Source organism: Rhinolophus sinicus, chromosome 5 (genome assembly GCF_057876585.1).
Source record: "Rhinolophus sinicus isolate RSI-liver-muscle chromosome 5, RSI-T2T, whole genome shotgun sequence".
Classification (NCBI taxonomy): domain Eukaryota; kingdom Metazoa; phylum Chordata; class Mammalia; order Chiroptera; family Rhinolophidae; genus Rhinolophus; species Rhinolophus sinicus.
The window spans coordinates 37,338,884-37,365,449 of record NC_142505.1 but is presented as its reverse complement, the minus strand read 5'-3'; the positions used below and the strand labels follow the sequence as shown (position 1 = coordinate 37,365,449).

Here is a 26,566-nt window from a genome sequence, read left to right as displayed (position 1 = left end):
GGGGAGTCATACCACTACAGTCTCACTGGAGGCTGGGCTCACTGGACGTGCGACCTGCTGTCCGTTTTGTCTGCAACCCACCGACGACTCTCTTTCACTCTCCTCCACTCTCCTCGGCTCTCCTTCGTAGCCACAGCAGTTATATTATGGCCAATGGCTCACTGGTTACAGCTGACGGCCAACTAGCCACAGCTGATGGCCATGCAATCACAGTTGGCCATTTACTACCTGAGCCAGCACCTGTCTATGTGAGGCCGAGAGCCTGGAAACTGCTTTTTGGGGTTCTGTCCCCACAGACAGTTACTTCAAGTACTATAGTATTTGAGTTACCTGTATTCCTAAACAAAATTAGGGTTCTCTGAAGAAGGAAGAGAGGGGAGAAATGGTTGTTAGAGAGGCAGCTAACATCATAGTCTTAAAGGGAAATGTACCAAAAAATTAATGTATATGAGCTAAAGTAAAAGCAATTTGAAATGTCCTCCTCCCACTTGGAATTTTATTACTAGTCTTTAAATCTGTCTATAGATGTAAGCAAATCTGTTAAACATAAACTGTCAAATGGTTGTGTTTTAGTTAGACTATGCAGTTTCTTTGAGGAAAGAAAAAGGGGCTGAATTGTATAGCTTTGAGACTTGACTGCCATCAGGGTAAGAACTTTCTCTGTGGTGGTCTCTCTTTCCTCGACTGCTGGGTTTCTCTCAGGGCCTCCCTGCTTCTCTTGTATGTCTCCCTAGTCTCAGCCGTATCAACCTTTCTCTCAGACCACTGGCTCCCACCTGGATTTGGTGGCTACCAAGGTCCCTTCAACCCCAACTCCTACAATAAACAACCTCTCCTGGAAATTCCTGATTCCTACCTCCAAAAGAGGTGAGTGTTTGGGGCTGCTCGTCCTGTCAAGACAAACTACCAAGCCATCTCAGAGGTAGTTGGCCTGGCTGGCACCTGGAGTGGCTACCCTGGGGTCAAGAGCTATCCAATCAGCACTGACCAAAGAAAGGACTAGGGTCACTTGTTACAAAATCTGACTGTTACCTGACCCTTTTAGAAGGTGGAGGGATACTGAGCACTTCCTATTAGAAGGTCTGACACTTGGAGTTCATTTTGCTTCTCTATAACCAAACCTACCCTCCAGGTAAGTCAAATGCTTATCAAAGTCAAATCTGAGCACATAGTAGGTGCTTGATAAATACAAGCTGTTGGTGAGCTCATGCTAAGGAGCTGTTATAGGCATGTTGATCCAACTTTAATGCACATGCAAATCACCTGGATCTTGCTAAAATGTACATTTTTATTAAGAAGGTCTGGGTGGGGCCTGAGCTCTGTTTTTCTGACAGGCTCACAGGTCATGTAGCTGCCGCTCCTCTGGAGCACACTTTCAGCAGCAGGGATTGGCCTTTCTTCCAACCCAGGGTATCTGGTTTTAAGATTCCATCCCTGTGCACCCTCCCCTCCTGTCAGGTTTCCTATGACCTGCCCCCAATCAACCAGACACTTCTTCCACCTTCAGTACCTTTGCTTGAGCAGTTCCTCTGCTTGGGATGTCCTCCCTTGGGTTCCTGCTCTCCAGACTACTACAGCGCTATTGACATCTGGGATCAGATCATTCTTTGTTGTGAAGGGCTGTCCTGTGTAGTGGAAGATGTTTAGCAGCATTCCTGGCCTCTACCCATTAGATGCCAGTAGCCCCCTCCCTCGGTTGTGACAACCAAAAATGTCTCCAGACACTGCCAAATATCTCCCTGGGGGTGGGGCAGGGAAAATTTACGTGGTTGAGAATCACTGCTCTAAGACCTTGAAATACAATCCACATTTTAGCAAGACCCCAGGTGATTCACAAGCACATTAAAACTTGAGAAGCATTGCTCTACGATACAGCTCCAGTCCAAACATTCACTCTGTCCTCTGAATTCTCACAGCCCTGGCTGCCTGCACCTCTTGTCTGACAGGTCCTCACGCCCCTTCTGTACTGGCATTTAGCTGCAATTTGGCTCCCAACTTGAGCCTCATTTGTTCTCCATGCAGGGATGCAGTTGTGCCTGGATGTAGCACACACCTGAAGTGTTGTTTCTACCTGACATTTATTCTCCTTTCTTCTTCTAAGAGAACCTTGATTTTCTTTAGAACTACCTCTCCCTCACTCTCATTCCAGTAGTTCAGATGGAGCTATACACACCCCCATCTCCACTGTCATAGGAGGGGATATATATTTCACCCCCATCTTCTACAGGGATTGCTTCCATAATAGGCAAGTGAATTAAGCCAAGGAGACCCAATACCAGAACATTTGTAGGGACTGAAGGCAAAGAGAAGATCTCTTTCCCCCAAGACTGATAGCTGTAGGAAAGACATAAGCTGGAACTTTTAGGGGCACCCAAGTAGAGAAAGTCTGCTTGAGAGTGAAGCCAACACAAAGGAAAGGAGAACAGACAGGAGAGAAGCTGAGTTCTGACGACATTGTTTAAGCTCCTGGTTCCAGCCATACCTAAAGACTTACCATGAGTTTCCAGTGACATAAGCCAATAAATTTCCTTTAAAAATAATCATAGGTAGCGTAAGTTGAGATTTCATCACCGGCAAACAGCAGACTCCTGACTAATATGTGGAGCCCATCTGAGGAGTTAGGTCATCAAGGATGTATGTGGGGGTCCTATGGAGCCACGGGCTGAGGCAGAAGTGTCTTTGGAAAAGAGTCCTAAGAGCCCCAGTACCACAGGCAGCACTGCATCTGTGCCCGGGTCACAAGGTGCAACCCAGAGCAAGGGAGGGAGCATCCTCCCACTTCTGCCGAGGTCACAGCCCGGCTGCAGGGAAACCACAACTGTGTGGCCCCTCTGGATCCTCTGGGACTGCAGTTTTGAGAGGCTGCTAAATGCCCCCTTGGACAGGAAGACAGCTTCAGAGCCATAACAGGCCTGGGCAGCAATGGCAGTGAAGAGTCACCACCCTCAAGTGGCTTCATAGGCACCCAAATTCCACAAGGGGGCGGGGCAGTTCCAAGTAGAAGGTGAGAGAAAAGTTTGTGACCTCTCCTGAAACATTCCCTGGAAACTCCAGAAGCACTGCGTGCGGTGGGTGGGGGATGGGGTGGTCGTGCAGCAAATGGAAGTCTTGCATCCTGCAGATAGAGACTGAAGATGGGGTTAGGGCTGGGTACCCTTAGCACCCACAGACAGGAAAGGCTCAGTGGATCAAAATGTTTTCCTGAAGATGCTCTAGGGAAGTGGCATGTGCTGAGTGGGGATGGCCACAGGCTACACCTGTGACCTGGACAGTGGGGTTCCCAGCTCTACCAGCCTGGCACTGAAACAGCAGAGAAGCCAGTCCCAAAGGGACCAAGCAGCCTGGGACAGCAAACAACTTGACAGTAGTATTTGAGGACTGATGTCACAAGGCCCCTGAGGTATTTGAGGATTGATGTCTCAGGCAGGATGGGGGAATAGTCAGAATTAGGATCATTTGAAGAGGACCACAGCTTGTGCTATTTCTTTCACACCTGAGTTTGCAGAACATCATTGAGTCCTCTATGTGTGGTCTCTGCCCTCTCCAGGCCAAGGTGGCAGTGAAGGGAAGGTCCTTGTGTGCCTGAGCAGACTTGGGAAGGGAATTCCAGCAGCAGAGACCTGTAGGAGCCCAGATTTTCTGTGTCCTGAGGCCTGTGTCCCCAGGAGCCTGGGTGCAGCTGGGGTGAGGTCTGAGGCATCCTCTAGAGCCAGATGGCACAACCACAATTCAGCCATGTGGCCTCTCTCGTGAGCATAAATACAAGTGCCCCAACCTGCAACCACTTAGGAAGCAGAAACCAAACGCCAGCAAGTAAATAGACTGAGGGAAACCTGCTTTGCAGGTGGAAGCACCAGAGGAAACTCTAGACTCAGAGTCTCTGAGATGGAAAACTCCTCATACATCACCCAGCCTGACCCCCACATGAAACCAAAAACCAGAGAAAGCAGTGGACTTGCCCAAGGTCACACAGTGAGTTGGTGACACAGCCAGAAGCCAAAGCCAGGCCTCCCAACACCAGGTCTGGGACTCTGTGTTCTGTGGTGCAGGACCCCTTCCTGAGAGAAATCGGCATGTTTCAGATGAAGAAAGGGACAAGGATTTCTGTGCCATGCATTTATCTTTGCACCTGGACTTCACACTCTGGAATTTTATAGTGGGAGCTCATCCCTATCAATTTCTTGGGATAATGCCCATTGCTCTGAACCATAAAGCTGCAGCCTTATTTATTGCCCCAAACCAGAAGCAGCTACTACTGAGTTAGATGGTACAACAGTAGCCATCATTTATTGAGCCCTGTATTATTTGGGATTTTCCAGAGAAACAGGGAAGAGAGAGAGAGAGAGAGAGAGAGAGAGAGAGAGAGAGAGAGAGAGATTGATTTTAAGGAATTGGCTCACAGGATTATGGAGGCTGGCAAATCCAAAATCCTGAAATCTGCAAGGCATGTTGGCAGGCTGGAAATTCCAGCAGGAGTCCATGTTGTGGTCTTGAGCCCAAAGGCAGAATTCCTTTGTCCTCTAAGGCCTTCAACTATTTGAATGAGGCACACCCACATTATGAAAGGTAATCTGCTTTATTCAAAGTAATCACAACTGAGGGGAAGCTAAGTTTGCCACCAAAATATGCCTTTTGGAATATTGATGATTTTTTCAAGAAACAAAGACTGGGGGGGAGGGGAAAACCTTTAACTTTCCCCCTGACTGCCTAAAAGAATTTAGATAAAGGACTTGCTCCAGGAAGGGAGCTATTATCATAGATAAACGTAGTTTAATATGAACTAAGTGATAGACAGGGAAAAAACCTAGTCCTCTCTGTATCCCATTGTTAAAGAAGGCCCAGCCAACATTTATTTACGAAACATTTGCTTTTTCCATCTCCATGTGAGTTGCCTTCCTGCCCTTTGAAGTCCCAAACCACATCCCTCCCCCCTTCATCTTAGGTATAAGCCTTAATTGTCAGAACTTCCTAGAGTCACATACTCTAATGGAACCCCTGTACGTACATATATAATAATTTTGGTCATTTTCTCCTGTTAATCCGTTTTGTGTTAATTTGATTTTTAGTCCAGCCAGAAGAATTTAGAAAGATTTGAGGAAAATTACTTTTTTTCTCCCCCACACATCTAAAACAATAACTTCATATCAACCTCTAGACTGGTATTTGACCAAACAACTAGGTACTATAGCCTACACAAGTGACACGTACAACTATCACAAGCGCTTCCTTTTTGCCAGGCACTCAGATAAGTGCAGCAACACCATACGAGCCAGCCATCGTTGTCCCCATGTTATAGAGGACAAAAACTAGGGCTCAAGCCCACAGGAAATTGTGAACCACGCCTGGAACGTCAGTCTCTGTTCCTTGTCCATGACTTCCCCCTACCTCACCACTTCCTCTTGCTCCATTGCTAGAGCAAAATAAAAAGGTGCTTCTAGGCTGCAACTTCTCAGTCACTGATCTCATTAGAATCACTGGGGAAAACTGTTTTAAAAAACAAATAAACAAAAATCAATGTTCAGACTCCACCCCCAGAGACCTTGATTCCCTTGGTCAGAGATGGTGCCCTCAGCATCAGTATTTTAACCTCTCCCAAGTGATTCTAAGGTGCAGTAAGGCTGAGAACCGCTGTTTTAGAAGGCGGGGCAGTGACAGGCATGAATACTTCTCCTTTGCAGAGTGTAAATTGCCCAACAGAACATACACAACCTAAAGGAAATCAAGTAGCTATAAAATATCCTGTGAGAAAACTAGCAAATATATTTTCTCAGTGTGAAATTAGCCATTTCCTCTCTCATTCTGAAGTAGCTTTCCATGAGTACTTCCTTAATTATTTAACTGGAAATACAAAGGAGTGATCTTGAGTGTAATTCATTCGGGCAATCAGCATTTGAGTACCTGCTGAGTGGTGGGCCGTGTGCTGGGCAACCAGAAGCCAGATCTAAGGAGGTTCCTGTCTTTAGCCAGCTAGCAGTTCCGTAGGCAGTCAGAACCACAAAATAATGTGGGGAGTGCAATGACAGAGACCTGTCCCGAAGGTCCCAAAGTCCAGAGGTGGTGACTAGCCACCAACAGGGCAGGTGAAACATGGGTTTGATATTGCGAAGTCTGTGTTTTCAGAGACTTACACCCTGAATGGATGTTCCCCCTTTGTCACTGAGGCCTCAGGGTGCTCATGGCAGTCGGCCCACTGTGAAGTGCATCAGCTAGGGCTCCCAGACGCCCACTGGGGCCCATGCTGTCCCTTCTTATTCCACCAGTCCTTGGTGAAATGAGAAAACATCTATTTAGAGACTCGTGGTGTTAAAATATCCTTTCTTTCCTGAACCGATCATAGAATCTGGTTTTGCTAATGTCCTGATCCAAAGCAATGAGTGACAAGTCCATGTTGTTTCCCCAGTAACTGTGAGGCTACTTCACAGGTTCATGAACTCCAAAAACCTGGGGCCCAACACACTAGACAATGACCTGGGGCTTCGTATGAATAGAATCTCTGGGAACCTCAGCTTCTGCACCCAGACTTGTTCCCACTCTGTCCACCCATGGGCTGCCTGAATAAACTGCATGACACACACAGATTGTCAGCACTCTGAAAGAGGACACATGTTTTGGAGCATGATATCAACAGAATTGTTGAACTGAGTATTTTCAGATATTTATTAGGAACAAATAAATATAATTTTGTACTACATAAGGTGGAAAAAGAGGACAGCTTAACTTTACTGCTACTAGAGCATGGATTTCTGGGACTGGCCACCCCTGACTAAACCAGAATGGACCACAAACCTTGGTAGCTGTCACCAGACTTGGAGTATTGGTTCATCACTGATGTGGCCCTTTGTAAGCAACTCACATCAACTGAAAAAAAGGCTCACCCTGGTTAAGAGGGGCTACTAATAAATCAAGATAAACCTCCTACAATAAAACAAAATTGTCTTTGAGTGGGGAAGAACCTGACAAGGACAAAAAATATATATACAATCAGGTTATGCAACAAGAAAAGTGAAAAGCCTTGGGGGTTGGTATCCCTTGCCTCCCCTCTGCCCCAGACTCCACCCATTCTAGAGCTGCCTCCAGTGTGGTTCCAGCCCTGGGGTGGGTGGACCAGTCCTGAGGAAATCAGGAAGGGGATGGGCTTGACCCTGGGCCTACGGTCCTGCCAGGATCAAGGATAAAGAACCAGCAAACCTGCACTTCCAGGGAGCACAAACCTATGTTCCAGTGAAGGGGAGGACTTTAACAACGGTAAGACATATTCTCCTTTAAAAAAAACAAAAAACTATTCATTCCTTTTATAATCACACATGCCTTATAAAAACCAGGATAAAAAGAACAATATAGGTGAGTGGGGGTGTGGGGCAGAGAGAAGTGTAGAGAGGAGGGAGGACCACTTGGAGTCCTCACTCCATCCGTAAAGGCAGGAAACTTGAGTGCCAACACCAAGAAGAATCATTCTGTTTTTGTCATTCCTCAGCTCTTCAAAACCTTATCCCACCTTATCGTGCATGTTTCCAATGATCCAGGCCCCCAGTTACTAAGTGAAATGGACTGGGAATCCTGCGTTGGGGACAGGACCCAGGAGGAGACTCCCAACACCAGTATCCCAAGGGGCCAGTGTCCCCTAAAGCGCGTCCGGGCTGCTGGCTGCGGGCTGCAGCCGCCAGGTGGCGCCCTGATCTCTGCTCGCGTGGCCGCCGACTGGTCCCTCCCAAGCGGGTTGAGGAGACTGGCGTCCATCCACGCGGTGCCCGGGTGGATGCTCCTAGAGCCCGCGGGCCGTGGAGAAGCTCGACCCCCAACACAGAGGTACTGCATGCTTTGACCTCAAACCCCTAGTACAGGGCCCGAGGGGCCATGAGTCCCAGGGAGGATACCGGCACAGCCCTCGCCTCCGCCTTCTGACCTCGCAGCCCCTCGCCTCCCCGGGAAGGGTGGGGGGTGAAGGGCGGAAGATGAGACGAGTTGGGCGGGGGGGGGGGGGGGGGGAGGGAAGCAAGACCGTCCAAAAATGAGGAGAAAAGCATATCTTGTGGCTGACGCCGTGGGAGAAGGCTGCAAAACCCTTCATTCCCCCTTCCCCGTGGGCCTCGCCTTGCGCTCCGCCCTCCCCGCAACCGTCCTTCCTCCTTCCCTTCTGGGGCAAAAGCAGAAGTGAGCGAGAGTCTGGAGGAATCGGTCCTGGGAGCTCCCGGGGTTTTCAGCGCGCCGGCGGGAGGAAGGGCCCGCGCTCAGCCTCGCCCCACGGCGACTCCCGCCTCAGGGAACCGCGGGCCCGCCAGAGGGCGCTGTAGGGCGGGCTGGCCGAGCCCCGTGAGAGCCGTCAGCTTCAGTATTCTTAGAGAAGGGACAAGTGACTTGGAGCCCAGGGGAGGGAGAGCTTCTCCCGGCTCACAACGGCGGGCAGGATTCATGTAGGGCCCAGAGGGAGGGTTCTCTGTCCCGCCGACTGCTGCACCGCCAGCTCCTGGAACAGTGAATAGGTGCCATAGTCACCAAATATTGCTAATGCCAGGAAATGTCTTTGGCACTGGGGAGAAATGAGTGAACAAAACAGACAAATCCCCTGCAATTGTGAGATTTATATTCTTTTTGTTTTGTTTTGTTTTTAGAGTAGAAATCTGGAATGACAGCAGAGCAGTGGTTGCCTGGGAAGGATGGGCTGTAAAGGGGCCCAAGGGAACTCGTGGAATGATGGAAATATTCTATATTGTTATTGTGGCAGTGGTTTTGCAGGGGTGTACAACTGTTGAACTCATTGGAATGTGCACTTTATTTTTTTTTCTTTAGGATTAAATTGTATTCCAATTTAATTTTTCTAGAGTTGACACTACTGTGCTCACTCTTTTCCGTATATGAGTCTATCCTCTTTCTCCTATTTATTCTCTCTGTTAAACTTTATCATTAATGTATTTATTCATTTTATTTTATTATTTATGTATTTATGAATCTTTTCCCTCCACTTTAGCAACCATCAGCTTGTTCTCTATATCTATGGGTCTGTTTCTGTTTTGCATATTCATTCATTTTTGGTTTTTTTAGATTCCACATGTAAGAGACATTATATGGTATACGTCTTTTTCTGTCTGACATATTTCACTTAACTTAATACCCTCTAGTTCTGTCCATGTTGTCGCAAATGGCAAGATTTCATTCTTTTTTCATTGGTGAATATTTCAGTGTGTGTGTGTGTGTGTGTGTGTGTGTACACATACCACATCTTTATCCATTTATCTATTGATGAATAATTAGGTTGCTGCCATACCTTGGCTATTACTAGTAATGCTATAAACATAGGGGTGCATATATCTTTTTGAATTAGTGTTTTTATTTTCTTCAGCTAAATGCCCAGAAGTGGAATTGCTAGATCATGTGGCAGCTCTATTTTTAATTTTTTGAGAAACCTCCATACTGTTTTCCATAGTGTCTGCACTGATTTGCAATCCCACCAACAGTGCACGTGCGTTCCCTTTTCTCCACATCCTCAGCAACACTTGTTATTTGTTGATGAATTGATGAAAGACATTATGACAGGTATGAGGTGGTATCTCATTGTGGTTTTAATTTGCATTTCCCTGATGATTAGTGATGTTGAACATCTTTTCATATGTCTGTTGGCCATCTGAACCATTCAGGTCCACTGCCCAATTTTTAATCAGATTGTTTGTTTGTTTGTTTGTTTGTTTGGAGATAGGTTGTACGAGTTCCTTATATATCTTGGATATTAGCCCCTTATCGGATATATCACTTGTGAATATCTTCTTCCATTCAGTAGGTTGTATTTTTATTTTGTTGATGGTTTCCTTTGCTGTACAAAAATGTTTTAGTTTTATATAGTCTCATTTGTTTATTTTTTCTTGTTTCCCTTGCCCTAGGAGACATATCTAAAAAGATATTGCTAAGGGCAATATCCAAGAGTTTACTTCCTTTGTTTTCTTCTAGGAGTTTTATGGTTTCAGGTCTTACATTTAAGTCTTTAATCTGAGATTTTTCTTCTATTGTGGGGGCATGAAAGGGAGGCAGGGGAAACAGACAATAAACAAAACAGCAGTAGCAAAAAGTAGTAAGTTGATGTCAGAAGTGGATAGATGCTAAGGAGAAAAACAAAGCAGAGTAAAGGGGATGCCTGCTTTATACAGGGTGGTCTCTCTTATCAGAGGGAGAGACTTCAGAAGGTGCCTAAAAAAGGGGGGTGAGGGCAGCCAAGCAGTTATCTGAGGAAAGAGTCGAAAAATAAGGAACACTTCACACTTGTGTTAAATGAATGAGTTTTAAAGGCAGACACCACACTGGATAGTGGCCCCTCTGATTATGCCTAAACACCCTTTTCCCACACCTGTCTGTCCCCCTTTATTCATCCATTCATCCAAACCTTTAGTCAGCAGTCCTCTGGTACCTACCTGCTTTATGCTGGACCTTATGCTGGGTATTTCATTCCTATATCTCGTACACCCAAGATATGGAAATGAAAAAGACATACTCCTTGGAAGAAAAAAGGGCCTTCACATTCACTCTCGTGGAACCAGAGAATGGCACAGCCTTCTTGGAGAGTAATTTGACAGCATCTCACTTTTAAATGTGGTCACCCTTTGAACCAAAGCCTTGATCTGGGACTCCAAGCTAGACATTTCAGCATAGTGGTCAGGACCATTGACTGGAGCTAGATTGACTGAGTTTTAACCAGCCCCATCATCCCTGATCAGCTCTAGGACCCTGGAAATATTATTTACCTGTGTGCCTGAGCTTACACATCTATAAAATTATGCTAATAATAATACCCAACTCATAGGCTTTTTGAGAAAATACATCACCAAGGGTTTAGAGCAACGCCTGGCTCTGTAAATGTTAGCTATTATTATTTGCTTAGGCAACTGTTTGCACAAAACTGCAAATTCACCTGTTCACCAAAATGCTCTTTGCAAGATTATCTGCATAGCTGCCTATTGGAGCAACGTCAATAAAGATCCAACAATAGGGAGATGACTATGCAGATTATGGTACATCCATTCTATAGAATAAAATGTAATTTTAGAAGATTGTGCCAATAAGAGACATCTTGAGACCGATATCAGCAAGTCAAGTCAAATGTCAAAAAGTGGTGAATGCTGTGGAATGCTGGGATGTGTGGCATGGGAGGACCAGGCAGGACGTAGCTCTGGGAGCCCCATTTCCTCCGATGACAGCTAATTTGACCTGTTACCTGAATAGTCAGTATCAATCAAAATTTTAAAACGCACATATCCTTTGACTCAGCAATTCTACTTCTAGGAGCTTATCCTAAAGATATACTTGCACATTTGCACAAAGACTCATGAACAAGGTGTGGCAGCACTGTCAAAGATAGAAACAACCTACTGTCCATCATCAGAGGAATAGTTAAATTGTGATGTTTCCATCTGGTGAAAGATTGCATAGCCATTAAAGTTAATGAAGCACATATGCTGATATGGAAAAATCTCCAAGATGCGTTAAGTTAAAAACGCAACATGATGACAATGACTTACCACTATATAGCCATTAAAATGGCTAAAATTAAAAAGACTGGCACCACCAAACATTTGTAAAAATGTGGAGCAACTGGAACTCATATACACGGCTAGTGGTACTGTAAAATGGCATAATCATTTTGGAATACAGTTTGGTTGGTTGTGTGTGTGTGTTTTAATAAAGTTGAACATATACCTAAATGTAGACCTAGCAAATCTACTGCTAGGTACTACCCAAGAGAAATAAAATATATGTCCTCATATATTGCACACAGATGCTGATAGCAACTTTATTTGTAATAACCCCAAACTAGAAACAACTCAAATGTCCATTGGCAGACTAGTGGATAAACAAATTGTGATATGACTTCTCAACTATTCAGATGGTATTCTGCCTCCAGGAGCCCACTACAATGAACTTACATCTCCCAGTCAACAATAAAAAGGAATGAACTAGTAGGTAACAACATGAATGAATCTCAAAAATATTATTCTAAGTGAAAGAAGCTAGTACAAAAAGAGTTCCATTGTTTAAAGTTCTATAACAGGCAACACTAAGCTAAGGTGATAGAAAGCAGACCAATGGATTGGCGGCAGGGAACAGTAACTGGATGGAAAGTGTCACCAGGGAATTTTCTGTAGTGACTGAAACATTCCAGATCTTGATTGGCCTTTGGATGACAAGGGTGTATGCATTATCAAAAGTCAGAAAACTCTTTTAAGATTTTTGCATTTTACTGTATGTAAAATATTCCTCAATTAAAAAAAGAAAAAAGAAAAGAAACAAAAGCCCAGGACTTTACAATAAGAGTCCTGAAGAATTTGAGAGGGAAAGGGGCTGCTCTGGGGACCCCAGAGGAGATGCCCTCTCGTAGCAGTGAGCTCCTGGAGGCAGAACCCCATCAGACTCTGCTGCATTTTCTCTACCCTCAGTGCCCAGTATAGGACAAGGTGTGACATGCATTTCCTTTGAAGGGAAAGAGGAGATGATGGGACAGGCACCTCTGAAACTCCCAAACAAGAAGAAAGGAAAGAATGTGATGGAGCAGACCCTTGGAGTGATGCCACGTCACAGCTCTGGAGGGTGAGCTTCATGGGCCTGCAAGACAATTGTATGTGCAAATCCCAGGGCTCCTATCATTTGGTCTCTGCTAGTGCTCCGAACTGGGCTGAAGCAGCTTGTTCTGGTTAATTTAGAACAAACACAAGAGCTTGGAAATTAGGCCTGGTTAAGACCTACTGATTCTTTCGTGGCTAACTGAGCCTAAGGGCTTCCTTTGTCCCATCAGACATACCCACTGATGTTTCTTATCTGGTTCCCATAAATCTTGGCCCCCAACCCACCCTTATGCAGAGGATCATATTAATCCCACATACCCAGAACCTACCCCGTCAATATCCTGAAGTCCATAGAGTTTAAATGAAGAGAGGCAGATCCCTTGCTGCTGAGGTTTTCAGTCCCAGAGCAGCCCATTCCTGAAATGACTGACAGCAGACCTGACTTCATCCACTATACCTGCCACAGTATGAGAAGAAATGACAACAAAATTCCCATATAACTTTGAAGAGGAAAAAAAGGGCATTTCTAACTATAGCCTAAATTCAAAAGCCACAAAATAAAAGACTGATAAATTCAACTAAATAAAGTTTTTAAAAATACTTGATTGTAAAAACTGCTATAAGCAAATTCAGAAGACAAATAACAACTGGGAAAACATTTTCAATTCATACAACAGAATAAGAGCTTAATTTCTCTACTACGAAACAGCTCCTATAAATCAATAAAGACCAACCCCCAAATTAAAAAACAACAAAAGCTGTGAAAAGAAAGTTATAGATAAAAGACTCTTAAAATTAAATTTTTTTCAGTCTCACAGTGAGAGGAATAAAACCACATAAAATTGCTGATATTCGACAATTACTTCTACCTAAAAAACAAACGATTTCATATGGCTAATATTCATACAAATTAAAATAACATTGAGATACTAGTCTGATCCATTCATATTGGAAAAGATTAAAAGGTTTGTTAATGCCTTGTGTTGGCAAAACTCTGGGGAAACAGAGACGTTGAGGGCAGAAGGCTAACTTGTACAATCTATATGGAAGTTGATTTGACAATTGTCTCTCAAATGACAAATGTAAATACGCTTTGACCCAGCGATTGTACCACTAGGAAATTATTTTACAGATGTTGTCACATACCTGGAGATACACTTATTCACCACAATAATGTAATTTCAAACAATTAGAAAATTACTAAATGTCGATCAGTTGGTAGACGGGTTCAATAAATGACGGTACATTCACACGCACGCACATGTATATGCACAGCAGACCAGTAAAAATAGAATGATGAATCTCTTCAGGTACTGATTTGAAATGATCTCTAAGATACACTGTTAGATTTTTGTTTGTTTGTTTGTTTGTTTGTTTGTTTGTTTTTAAGGAGGGCGCAGCTCACAGTGGCCCACGCGGGCATCGCATCGGCAACCTTGGTGGTATCAGCATCACGCTCCAACCAACTGAGCCAACCGGCCAGCCCCACTGTTAGATGTTTTAAAACCATACACAAAAGGTTCAGAACCATGTGTATCGTATGTTACCACCTGGGTAAAAAATTTTAATGTATGTGTTATGATATCTGGAAGAATTGAAAACATTTGTTGCGCCTAATAAGGGGATCTGGGGTGGCTGGAAAATTGAGGTAGGAGGAAGACATTTCATTGACTACTATTTTATGCCGTGTGGATTTTGAACGCTATGAATAATTAACCATTCAAAACAAACAACAAATGAAACAACCAGCCCTGGCAGGGCTCTCAATATATCCTATCAAAAAACCACACTCTAACCAAAGCATTAGCATAGCAAGATTAGACAGAGAGATAAACTCATCAATGAGTGTCCCTCCTCCAAAAGTCTGCCCTATTCTTTTTTTTTTTTTTTAAGATTTTATTGGGCAAGGGGAACAGGACTTTATTGGGGAACAGTGTGTACTTCCAGGACTTTTCCAAGTCAAGTTGTTGTCCTTTCAATCTTAGTTGTGGAGGACGCAGCTCAGCTCCAGGTCCAGTTGCCATTGTTAGTTGCAGGGGGCGCAGCCCACTTTCCCTTGCAGGAGTCGAGGAGTCGAACCGGTTACCTTGTGGTTGTGAGCCTGTGCTCCAACCAACTGAGCCATCTGGCCACCTGGGAGCTGAGTGGCAGCTCATTGACTTCACTCTAGTTGCGGAGGGTACAGCTCGCTGGCCCGTGTGGGAATTGAACCAGCTGCCCCGTTGCCCAGAGCTCGCGCTCTAACCAACTGAGCCACCTGTCTGCCCCTGCCCTATTCTTGTGATGTGTATTGTCTCATGACATTTTGTCTGGACAAAACCTGTGGATCCATTTGGTAACACTAGACCTAGGTAAGATCTTGGGCAGGTGCTGGTCTGAGTTTCCCCAGCTCTTCTTAGCCCAGCCATGGCCCTGAAGAATCAATGAGGCTTCCCCCTCTGGGAAGGCCCTCAGGGACTTAGAGGCAATGGGAGGAGGCAAAACTAATCCAAGTGGGAGACTGAGTTATAAGAGACAAGGCAGGGGAGCTGCAAAGTGCGCTGGGTACAGATTGCCAAGAGAAAATAAGTCAACTAAGCCAGAGAAGAAGGTGGTCTACAGTAGACCAGAAAGACAACCTGGGACTTGGAACCAAAGGGCAGACAGGAGTGGCCCATTTACTGTCACTCCCAAGACCCACTTTTGTGCTTCCCATGCCTGCAGCTCTGGGCTCTGCAAGGTTGGAAATTCTGGTCCTGAAAGGGACTGCACTCCTGCCAGGGGACACAATAAGGGTCCCATTGAACTGCAAGCTACAGCTCCTCGCCAGGGTCCTGTCAATGAGAGGCAGCAAGGGTAATTGACCCTGATCAGCAGAAGGAGGTAGAGCTGCTTTTATGCAATGGACAAGGGGAACACACGTGAAACCCAGGTGATCCAGTTCAGTGCCCCCTGGTACTCCCTTGCCTCTTAACTATAAATGGTCATGTGTAGCAACCCCAGCCTGAGACGGGTATGATTACCAAGGGTCAAACCACCAGGTAGGCTACAGCCTGCAGAGGTGAGGGACAATTAGATGAGGGACAATCAGAGTAAAAAGTGAAGGAAGAGAGGACAAGTACCAGTTGCAACCCAGAGATCAGCTGCCCTGTGTGGAAAAGCAGAACAGGGGGTAGCTGGAGTGGCCACGAGAATGTGCCTCTCAGATCTCCATCTGCAGGAGTGTTTGACCATCACGACTTCCCACAGGCTGCTCACAATTGACGGCTGAGCACAGCAGGGACACTAGGGCAGCCTGTACCCAGGAGATGTGGAGCTCCTCTGACAGGCAACTTTGGCTCAAAGACTCCTTCTTGGCACAGCCAGAACTTTCTTTGAACTGCACTGCACTCGAGACTTCCTGTCTAAACTTCCTTCCTCCTTTCTTCTCCACACAGGTTAGACCTACATCACGGCCTGATGCTCTCACAACCTCCTTCAGCATCCTATCCATTTTCCCTCCCATGTCTTTTCCCCGTAATTCTCTTGGGGTGTATCCCTGTCTTGGCACCGACTTATTGGAAGACCTGAACTAACACTAAAGCTATTGCTATTGCATATAAAACTTAGTTCTGAGCTTCTTGGGAAATCATAGGAAAAATACTGTTTTATTGTATGGCAGCCATTAATGCTCTTCATCAAATACTTTTAGTTCCCCTACTTCCAGGTGCATTGGTAAGATTGCATCCTTGAATTGAGTAGCTCCAAATCAGTAAGATTTGGGCGATCTTTTTTATAACCTTAACCCAGCCTTTCCTGACAAATATACATTGGTTCTTTATATCTAATTCAGTGTTTGCCAATAGCAGCACTAATTGACATTTTGGGTCAGATAATTCTTTGCTGGAGGAGACAGTACTATGCATCATAGGATGTTTAGCAGCATCACTGGCCTCTACCTACTAGATACCAGTAATACGCCCACAGTCATGAAAACCGCAAATGTCTCCAGACATTACCAGATGTCACCAAGGAAGCAAAATCACTGTCAGCTGAGAACCACTAATGTAACCAATAAAAGCAAAACTTTTCTTCAAAAAGACATCAGTGTAAAATGGAATCATATAAATTGCTCAATTAAAACCACAGAAGACAGAAGGGGGAGAAAAGAAATAAAGAACAAGTACAGCAAGTAGAAAGCAGTTACAAATGTGGTAGCCATTAATCTAGTAATATCATTAATCACTTTAAATGTGAATTGTCTCATGAGAATGAGAAGACAAGCCTCAAACTGGGAGAAAATATCCAGGAACTCTGCATTTTCTGCTCAATATTGCTGTAAGCCTAAAACTGCTCTAAAAAATAAGTATGTTTTAAAAATAGTTTTAAAATGTGAATGGTGTAAATAAATACACAGACTAAAAGACAGAGATTGTCCAAATGGGCAAAAAAACCCTACAGCTAACATCATACTTACTAGTGAGAAACTGGATGCTTTCCCCCTAAAATTGGGATCAAAGCAAGGATGTCTTCTCTCGCATGGCTTTTCACCACTCTTGTTCAACATTGTACTAGGAGTCCTAGCTACCACAATAAGACAAGAAAAGTAAGTAAAAAGTATGCAGATTGGGAAGAAATTACAGATGATATGATTGTCTATGCAGAAAATCCCAAAACAACTTCTGGATAGCAAAGTGGTAGTTCAAACTGATATTAAATAAACGGGTAAATGAATAAACAAATACATGAATAAATAGGGGAGAGAAATACATTTCTTCTGCAGATGAATTCCAAATAATTCATGTTAAAGTTCCAGACACTGGTAGTCGTGACCTTATTTGGAAAAAGGGTCTTTGCAGATGGAATCAAGGTAAGGTCATTAGGGTGGGCCCCAACCCAACATAATTGGTGTTCTTATAAAAAGAGGAGAAGGCCGTTGACGAAGACAACAGAAGGAGAACACTTTGTGCCAATGGATGCAGTCATTGGAGTGATGCATCTACAAACCAAGGAAGGCCAAGGCAGCACCAGAGGCATGGATCAAATCCTTCCCTAGAAGCTTCAGAGAGAACATAGGCCTGCTGACACCTTGATTGCACACTTCTTGCCTCCAGACCTGTGAGAGAATAAATTTCTGTTATTTTAAACCGCCCAGTTTGTGGTACTTTGTTATACAACCCTAGGAAACTAGTACACTCCTTAAGGAGCTGGAGCATAACTCCCCATGCCTTAAGTGTGTGTTGGGAACAATGACTGCCTTCGAAAGAGTACAGTATGGAAAGAAGGAGAAAGAGTAACTTTTTTTTTTCAGGTGGAGTGAGTCTATTCAGCAAGTATTTACTGAGCCCTTAGTGTGTGCGAGAAAAAGTCAGGTAGAGAAACCTGACGACCTCAGCCAGCTGATCAAGTCAGTATCAACAGTGATAACTCATGTTGATAAGTGTGCACCTTGATATGATGTGATGAATATGGAACTTTATGGCCTTTCTCCAAAAAACCTATAATGCCTATAATGTCTAACCATGAGAAAAACATCAGATAAATTCCAATAGAAGAACATTGTATAAAAGGGACTGGTTCTCACAATTGTCAGTGTCATCAAAACCAAGGAAAGTCTGAGAAATTCTCACAGCCAAGAAGAGCCGAAGGAGATGTAACAATTCATTGTAATCCTTAATGGGATTCTGGATCAGAAAAAGGACATTAAGTAAAAATTAAGGAAATCTGGATAAAGCATGGACTTTAGTTAATTATTATTTAGCAATATTGGTTCATTAATTGGAACAAATGTACCATACTAACCTAAGATACTACTAATAAAGGAAATTTGAGTGGAGTGTGCGGGAACTCTCTGTACTATCGCCTCAATTTTTACATGAGTCTAAAACTGTTCTGCAAAATAGTCTATTTAAAATGTTTAAAAAGATGACAAAGCACCAAAGCTGGAAAGATGTCAGTTGTTCTTCCAAAAATGCTATACAAGTTAACAGATTTTTTTTTTTTTTTTTAAGAAATCAAGTTCATTCTGGTACTTACTCTGAGAAAAATTTGCCATGAATCTTTATACTCGTGCTGGTGGTCACTGTAACAGGCCATTTGTCTTCTATTAAAATTTGTGTTCTTTGTGGCAGGCTGTCCCTATGTGATGGCTTCATTTGGTGACCACAGATGAAAGATAAGCCAACCGGGCCAGGTGATCCCTTAGGAATATACAGAAATAATAATAATCCTGGCTAACACATAACACTTGCTATGAACATTTCAATTATTAAAAATCCTTATGGAATAAATACTGTTATTTCCTCATATTACATTCTGGAAACTGAGGCACAGAGAACTTTAATAACCTGCCCAAATAATATAGCAAGTAAGTGGCCTAGCTGGAATTTGAACCCAAGCCAGCTAGCTCCAGATTGAGACACAATAGCATACTGTGGGAAGCCAAACTGTAATAGAGAATTTCACTATACCTTTTGAAATCAGTGGAAGAAGGAGGCTGGAGGGATGTTTTATGCCAGTCATAATAAGCTATCCCAACCCTATGACTTAGTACATTTGTAGAGGAAGCATAACATAGCGATTAAAAATGTCAGTCTTGGAACCAGACAGCCAGAGTTCAAATCCAAGCTCTGCTGCTGATGCTGCATGTTCAAGGGGAGTTCCTTACCTTCTGTGGTAGGCAGAATAACAGCCCCTCCAAAAATATCCCTGTCCTAATCCCCAGAACCTGTGAATGTATTAGATTACACAGCAAAGGAGAATTAAGATTGTAGATGGAATTAAGGTGACTAATAGAACTGACCTAAAGACAGGAAGATTCGGGGTTATTCATTCAGGTGGGCCCAATGTAATCACAAGGGTCCTTAAAAGTGGATGACGGAGGCAGAAGAGAGATTCAGTCGGAGTCAGAGAAGGAGATAGAAGAAACATCAGAATGATGCTGTGTGAGAAGAACTCGACTTACCATTGCTGCCTTTGAAGCTTGAAGGGGGCCATGAGCCAAGGAATGCAGGCAGCCTCTACAAGCTGGAAAAGGCGAGAAATCTAATTTTTAGAGTAGTTTTAGATTCACAGCAAAATTGATTGGAAATTACAGAGGGTTCCTATTTACCCCCTGAACCCTATAAACACACAGCTTCTCTCACTGTCAATATCCTTCACCAGAGTGGTACATTTGTTACAATTGATGAACCTACATTAACACATCATTATCACTCAAAGTCCATAGTTTGCATCAGAGTTCACTCTTGATCTTGTACATTCTATGGGTTTGAACAAATGTATAATGCTATGTATCTACCATTATAGTATCACACAGAATAGTTTCACTGCCCTAAAAATCCTGGGTTCCACCTAGTCATCCCTCCCTTCCCAATAACCCCTGCTAACTACTGATCTTTTTACCATCTCCAAAGTTTTGCAGAATTTTTTCACATTTTTCTAAAATGTCATATACTTGGAATCATACAGTATGTAGCCTTTTCAGATTGCTTCTTTCACTTACTAGTATGCATTTAAGTTTCTTCCATATCTCTTCATGAGTTGGTAGCTCATTTCTTTTTATCACTAAATATTCCATGTGTTGATGTACAGTGTATGCATTATATTGATGTGCCACTATTATTTACCCATTCACCTACTGCTTTCAGTAGTTAGTTACTCATTTAGGTTGTTCTCTGGATGCTTTTAATACAGTCTCCCTGTCTTTAATCTTCTGTAGCTTTCCTAAAACGATTATAGGTGTGGATTTATTTTTAAATTTTTACTTATTTTTATTTTTGAGATTCATTCTGATTTCTGAATCAGAGGACTCATATTTTTCATGGATTCTGGAAATTTCTCAGGCATTTTGTCTTTGAATATCTCTTTTCCATTTTCTTTATTCTTTTCTTCTCAAATCCAGTTGTTTATATGTTAGAACTTCTCACTGAATCATTCTTGTTTATCTTTGTTTCTCTGTATTGCCGTCTGAATAATTTCTGCAGATTTATCTTCTAGTTTATTAATTCAGTCTTCAGTTATATCTGATTTGCTTTTTGACCTGTTCATTTAGTGTTTTATATTTTTTAATTTTAAATTACACGTTACATAAAATTTACCATCTTATCCATTTTTAAGTGTACATTTCAGTAGTGTTAAGTATATTCACGTTGTGCAACCAATCTGCAGAACTTTTTCATCTTTCAAAACCGAAACTTTAAACAACGCTCCATTCTATCACCACTCCCGCAACCATCATTCAACTTTTTGTTTATGAGTTCAACTATTTTAGATACTTCATATAAGTGAAATCATACAGTATTTGTCCTTTTTTGACTAGCTTGTTTCACATGGCATGATGTCCTCAAAGTTTATCCATGCTATAGCATGTGACAGGACTTCTTCCTTTTCAAGGCTGAAGAATAGTCCATTGTACGAATGGACACTGACTGGTTTGCTTCCGTGTTTTAGCTATTGTGAATAATGCTGCTATAAACATGGATATGAAAATATTTCTTCCAGATCCTGCTTTCAGTTCTTTTGGGTATATACTCAGAAGTGGCTGTTAACATCTTACATTCCCACCAATAATGTGCAAAGCTTCAAATTTCTCTGCATCCTCATTAACATTTGTTATTTTCTACACTTAGGGTTCCAGTGAGGTTTGTTTGGAGCAGAATAAAGCACAGTTGTATCAACAAGCACAGACTCTTCAATTTTTAAGTTCCTCATTTTTGAGGGAAGTTTCCAACCACCCAACTTGTGGTTAATTGTTCATTGGCCAACCTCAGATCCAGACTCCTAAATGGGGAGTTTCATTGATGTGTGTGAGAATAACTAATGTGACAGTGTTTCCCTACAGCTTCTGGAGACCAGTCCCCAGAGAAACTTGAAAATAGAACTCTGGAGAAAAGTTGGGGGAGGAAGGGCCTCCTGAGCAACGGAAGACCACAGCAACTTCCTCAGGGTGACCACAGACTAGCATAGCTGTAAACAGGTTTCCCTATTCCCTTCCCCTCCAAGGACAAGATTTCCTCTGCCCTTGTCAGAGAATAGAAGCCCGCTGTGCTCATAGGGAGGACTATCCTAATCAGAGAATAATACATTAAAGTTTTTAGCAAATGGCGACTTTTGACCGTGTGTCTTGGTCGTGGAGTGGCCTCCCATGGTCTCCTCTGCAAATGGGCTCCATGACATAGTGCCCCATCCCAGCTACCCAAGATTGCGCATAGTAGACCGCAAGGGGTTGCCTCTGAGGTTTCCGCCAGCCCACAAGCATGGCAGCCATCCCCTCCAGCAGCTTGTTTGTGGCCATCCAAGACTTCTACCGGCGCTACCTGGCTTCCACGTTCAGTAACAGCTCCTGTGGAAGTGTCGAGTACCCTGGGGAAGCCATACCCCACCACCCCGGACTCCCCAAGGGTGAGTGGGTCACTGGTGGGCGAGCTTCTTTTTCGGGAAGTCCATTCTCCCATTCATGGCCACAGTGTTGGAGTCAACAGAGCACTCGCCATCTCCCCAGGCCTCCAGCAGCATAGATCACCTGTGACCTAGTTTGGGAAGCCACAAGGAGGCAGCCTGATGGCCAGCCCAGCAAAGCCAATGCCGACCCTCTATCCTGAGTGGCCACCACCAGCCACCAGATTTCCAGAGGTTCTAGCCTCTTTTGAGGCCCTCCCTTTCCCCTTCCCCCTCCTCATCCCCACTCTACCCTACCCCATAGACTAGGCTGGGTGCAGCAAGCAGAAGCAGTTGGGTTCTTTTATATCAAAACAGCAAAACACCAAAAAGGAACTTGAGAGAGCCTCACTCCTTACCACCCAAGCCACACATGAGCCTTCCTACCACTGGGTAACTGTGGGCCTTGCACCAAGTGAAAAATAAAAAGCAAGCAGCCAGAAAATGGTGACTTTCTTTGGTGGAAAGAACACTGCACTAGGAATCTGGAGCTTCGAACCCTAGGTTGGAGTCTTGGTGCTTTGGCTCAGAGGCCACATGATATTAAGCAAACTTCCTCCAGAAATTTCCTTTTTCAAGGAATACAACTAACTCACCTGCTCTGGACCCAAGGCTGAGACAAAGGCACTCAGAGTTCTCTGAATGCCCCTCTGGTTAAACTCTGCCTTGCCTTTTTATCTTTATAGAGTGCTGAAAACCCCACCTCTTTGAGAAATCTTTGCATCACTATATGGTTCTTTCCTACACAACAAGCTAGGCAAAAATATGACTGTGTGTGATCCCCACTCAGGGAAGTAGGTAAAAATGAAATGACATGCTACGGTAGTGAGACTACTGGGTGGGAAATGGGAAAGATGTTCAGGGCGTTAGAATTTCTTTTTTAAAAGTTAGCTCAATATTGTTGTTATATTTTCTACTTAATGGTAATATTCAAACACACATTTAAAATTATACAATAGATTCTTATAAATAAATTATTCAAGTTTACATAAGAGAGCAAAATGTGAAAAACCCACCCACCTTTCCTCAACCACCCAATAATTTATTGCCCATTGTAGGCCTGGTACCCCAGGAAATAGACTCTGAGACAAATTTGTGTGCAGATGGTTTATTGGGAAGTATTCTCAGAAACAACACTTGCAAGGGATTGAAAAGAGCAAGATTATGCATGTAGAGAGAAGTTAAGTTGCAAAGCAGTTGCAATTGCCACAGAGGCTGCAGCAATCCCTTATGGAGTTCTGAAGCTAGTATGGCCTTACAGAACTGTCCCAAATTGAGGCAAAGGTGGTATGTGTTTGTCCTGCATAAAACCAGTCATTGACCGCAATCTGTCCCTAAGAAGGGTCTTAAACTTGGAAAAGCAGCAGTTGAAAACTTGGAAAAAACGTGTAGTTGAAGGCAATGCCTGGCCGTGCACTCTGCATAAACTGTCAGCAGACATTCCTGGCATCTGGTGAAGAGCTGTGGTCCTTCCTAAAGAGGCATCTGGATAACACCCCATAGTATCCAGTACACTCCTATTGCCCTCCCCAGAAAAAAAACATGACAGTTAAATGTGTATCTATCCAGACCTGTTTTTGAATTCATATGTATATATATTTTCATACACAGATGTATATGTAAATAACTTTTATTTTTTCACTTCAAGAGATTCATAAGATAGGCATTGTTCTATTGCTTTGTTCATTTGTGTTGGCAATCTTTCCATTCAGATACAAATAGCTCTTTCTTTCTTTCTTTCCTTCTTTCTTTCTCTCTTTTTTAATCTTTTTTAAATAACTGCATAATATTCCATATTGTGGATGTTCAATTTCATGAAATGTTTTTCTGACATCTATTGGAATGATTATATCATCATCTTCAAGCTTATCTGATTCTCAGGATTGTTTGAATTGAAAATACATGAGCACAACAAAGAACATTTTTAAAAAATGATCCATAATGAGAAGAAGAATTGTCTTATCAGATAACAAATCATAGTAAAAGGCAACAGTTATTTACACAATATGGTATCACTGCAGGAATAGACAGATAAATGGAATGAATATAAAAGCCCCAAAACAGACTCTGTGTATATCTGAAAATATTTAGTTTATGATAAAGATGGCGTTTTCAAATCAGTGAATTGTAATGTATATTGAGTGCATAGTATTGGGCAACTAAATATTTACAAATTAAGTTATATCCTATCTCACACCATATACAAATAAAAATTCCAGACATTTAAGAGTACAATATAAAAAGCAATAAGTATTGGGCAAGCCCGGTGGCTCAGGTGGTTGGAGCTCCGTGCTCCTAACTCCAAAGGCTGCCAGTTCGATTCCCACATGGGACAGTGGGCTCTCAATCACAGGGTTGCCAGTTCAATGCCTCAAGTCCCGCAAAGCATGGTGGGCTCCGCCCCCTGCAACTAAGATTGAACACGGCACCTTGAGCTGAGCTGCCGCTGAGCTCCCAGATGGCTCAGTTGGTTAGAGCGCATCCTCTCAACCACAAGGTTGCTGGTTCGACTCCCACAAGGGATGGTGGGCTGCGCCCCCTGCAACTAGCAACAGCAACTGGACCTGGAGCTGAGCTGCGCCCTCCACAACTAAGACTGAAAGGACAACAACTTGAAGCTGAACGGCACCCTCCACAACTAAGATTGAAAGGACAACAACTTGACTTGGAAAAAAGTCCTGAAAGTACACACTGCTCCCCAATAAAGTCCTGTTCCCCTTTAAAAAAAAAAAAAGAAACAATAAGTATTAGAGGAAAATATTACACAAACTCAGTTTTATAATGGAAAATTTTTCTAAGCATGAAATGAAACCCAGAAACCATGAAGGAAAATTTTGACTGTTTTTATTGCATAAAATTTAAAACCTTCTATGCAACTAACCACACACACACACACACACACACGATTAAAAGACAAGTGATAAATTGAGAATATATATATTTGAAATGCATTTACGCAGCCGAATCACTAATACACAGAATATATTATCAATAAAGAACAGACAATGACAAATTGTAAACAGAATGAGAGGAAGCAGAGTTTGCCACCCCAAAATACGCCTTTTGGGATATTGATTATTTTAAGCTGATTATATTTAAGAAACGAAAGACTTGGAAACTTTGAACTTCCTCCTACCTGCCTACAAGAATTTAGATAGAGGGTCTGCCTCAAGAAGGTGCTATCATCATAGATAACTGTAGTTTATTATGAACTAAACGTTATAAAGAGGAACCTAGCAAGGCCTGTTTGATCCAAGTCCTCTCTGCATTGTTAAAGAAGGCCCAGCAAACATTTATCTACCAAACATTTGCTTTTTCCATCTCCATGTGAATTGCCTTCCTGCCCTTTGAAGTCCCAAGTCACATCCCTACCCTCTTCTCCTTAGCTCAAGATGGTGTATAAGCCTTAATCGCGCCTTCTGTCCTTAGGACTCATGTTCTTATAGAACTCCCATATGTACGTGTATAATAAATGGTCGTTTTCTGTTAATCTGTCTAATGTTAATTTGATTATTAATCCAGCCAGAAGAACTTAGAAAGGTAGAAGAGAAATTATTTTTTCTCCCCCACAGATAATAAACATGTAATTTACAGAAGAGACTTAAATGTCCGATAAAGGTATGAAAAGATACTGTCCTTGCTAGTAATCAGAGAAATGTGAATTAAAACAACATAATATAATTGGGGGGGCAGAATGTAAACATCCAGTAATATCCATGACTGGCAAAGCTATAGAAGAATGAGCGCTCTATTTTCTTGTTGAGCAGAAAATAAATTGGTAAAGGCTTTTGTAAGGCAAGTTTAGCAAATTCTATCCAGAATTTAAGTGGGTATATCTCTGGCCTATAAATCTACTTCTCTAAATTGATCTTAAAGAAATACACATGTGGGGGCATCCAGTTAGTTCAGTTGGTTAGAGTGTGAAGCTCGTAACACCAGGGTTGCTAGTTCGAGCCCCACATGGGCCAGTGTGAGCTGCGCCCTCCACAACTAGATTAAAACAACTACTTGACTTGGAGCTGATGGGTCCTGGAAAAACACACTTAAAAAATAAATTTAAAAAACAGTTTTTTAAAAATACACGTGTATACAGGAAAATACATACAACAATTTGAATGCAGTATATTTTGTAATTTCAGAACATTTGAAATGACCTAAGTATTCAGTAATGAGAACATTTAGTCAAATTACAATACGTTAATTCCACAAAATACTAAACAGAAATTTAAAAGAATGAGGCAGAGCTGACATTGAAGTCTTTAATACATAGTGTTAAGATAAAAAAAAACTGATCATATGTTTAAATATGTGTATTTTTATTTAAATATATAAATATAAATACACACACACACACACACACACAGTAAACTTTTATTAATGGTTATAAACCTGGGAGGAGACTAATATTGACCTTTAGGGTAAAGTGGCACTTTCACTTTTTATAAGTATTTTTCTGTGTGACTGAAAGATTTTACAGTGAGCCTGTATTATTTTTGTGATTTAAAAACAATTTCAAAAGGAAAAGGTAATACCTACCGACTGGTACAATACAAAAGGATATAAAGAGGAACAATCAGCTGTAATCCCATCATTAAGAGAAAACCTTTGTCAACATTTTAATGTAAATA

At 42.6% G+C, this 26,566-nt stretch overlaps 1 protein-coding gene and 1 pseudogene across 1 annotated transcript; both read left to right on the top strand.

Moving 5' to 3' along the window:
* Nucleotides 1-7,417: 7,417 nt before the first annotated feature.
* On the top strand, nucleotides 7,418-17,651 carry LOC109455209 (uncharacterized). The gene is made up of 4 exons (XM_088798367.1): nucleotides 7,418-7,806; nucleotides 12,459-12,567; nucleotides 13,933-14,096; nucleotides 15,959-17,651. The coding sequence occupies exons 1-3, from the start codon at nucleotides 7,544-7,546 to the stop codon at nucleotides 14,035-14,037; spliced, it is 477 nt and encodes a 158-aa protein (XP_088654493.1). The 5' UTR covers nucleotides 7,418-7,543; the 3' UTR covers nucleotides 14,038-14,096; nucleotides 15,959-17,651.
* A 2,526-nt stretch (nucleotides 17,652-20,177) lies between these two features.
* Nucleotides 20,178-23,381, top strand: LOC141567104 (pancreatic progenitor cell differentiation and proliferation factor pseudogene; annotated as a pseudogene).
* The last annotated feature ends 3,185 nt before the right edge of the window (nucleotides 23,382-26,566 follow it).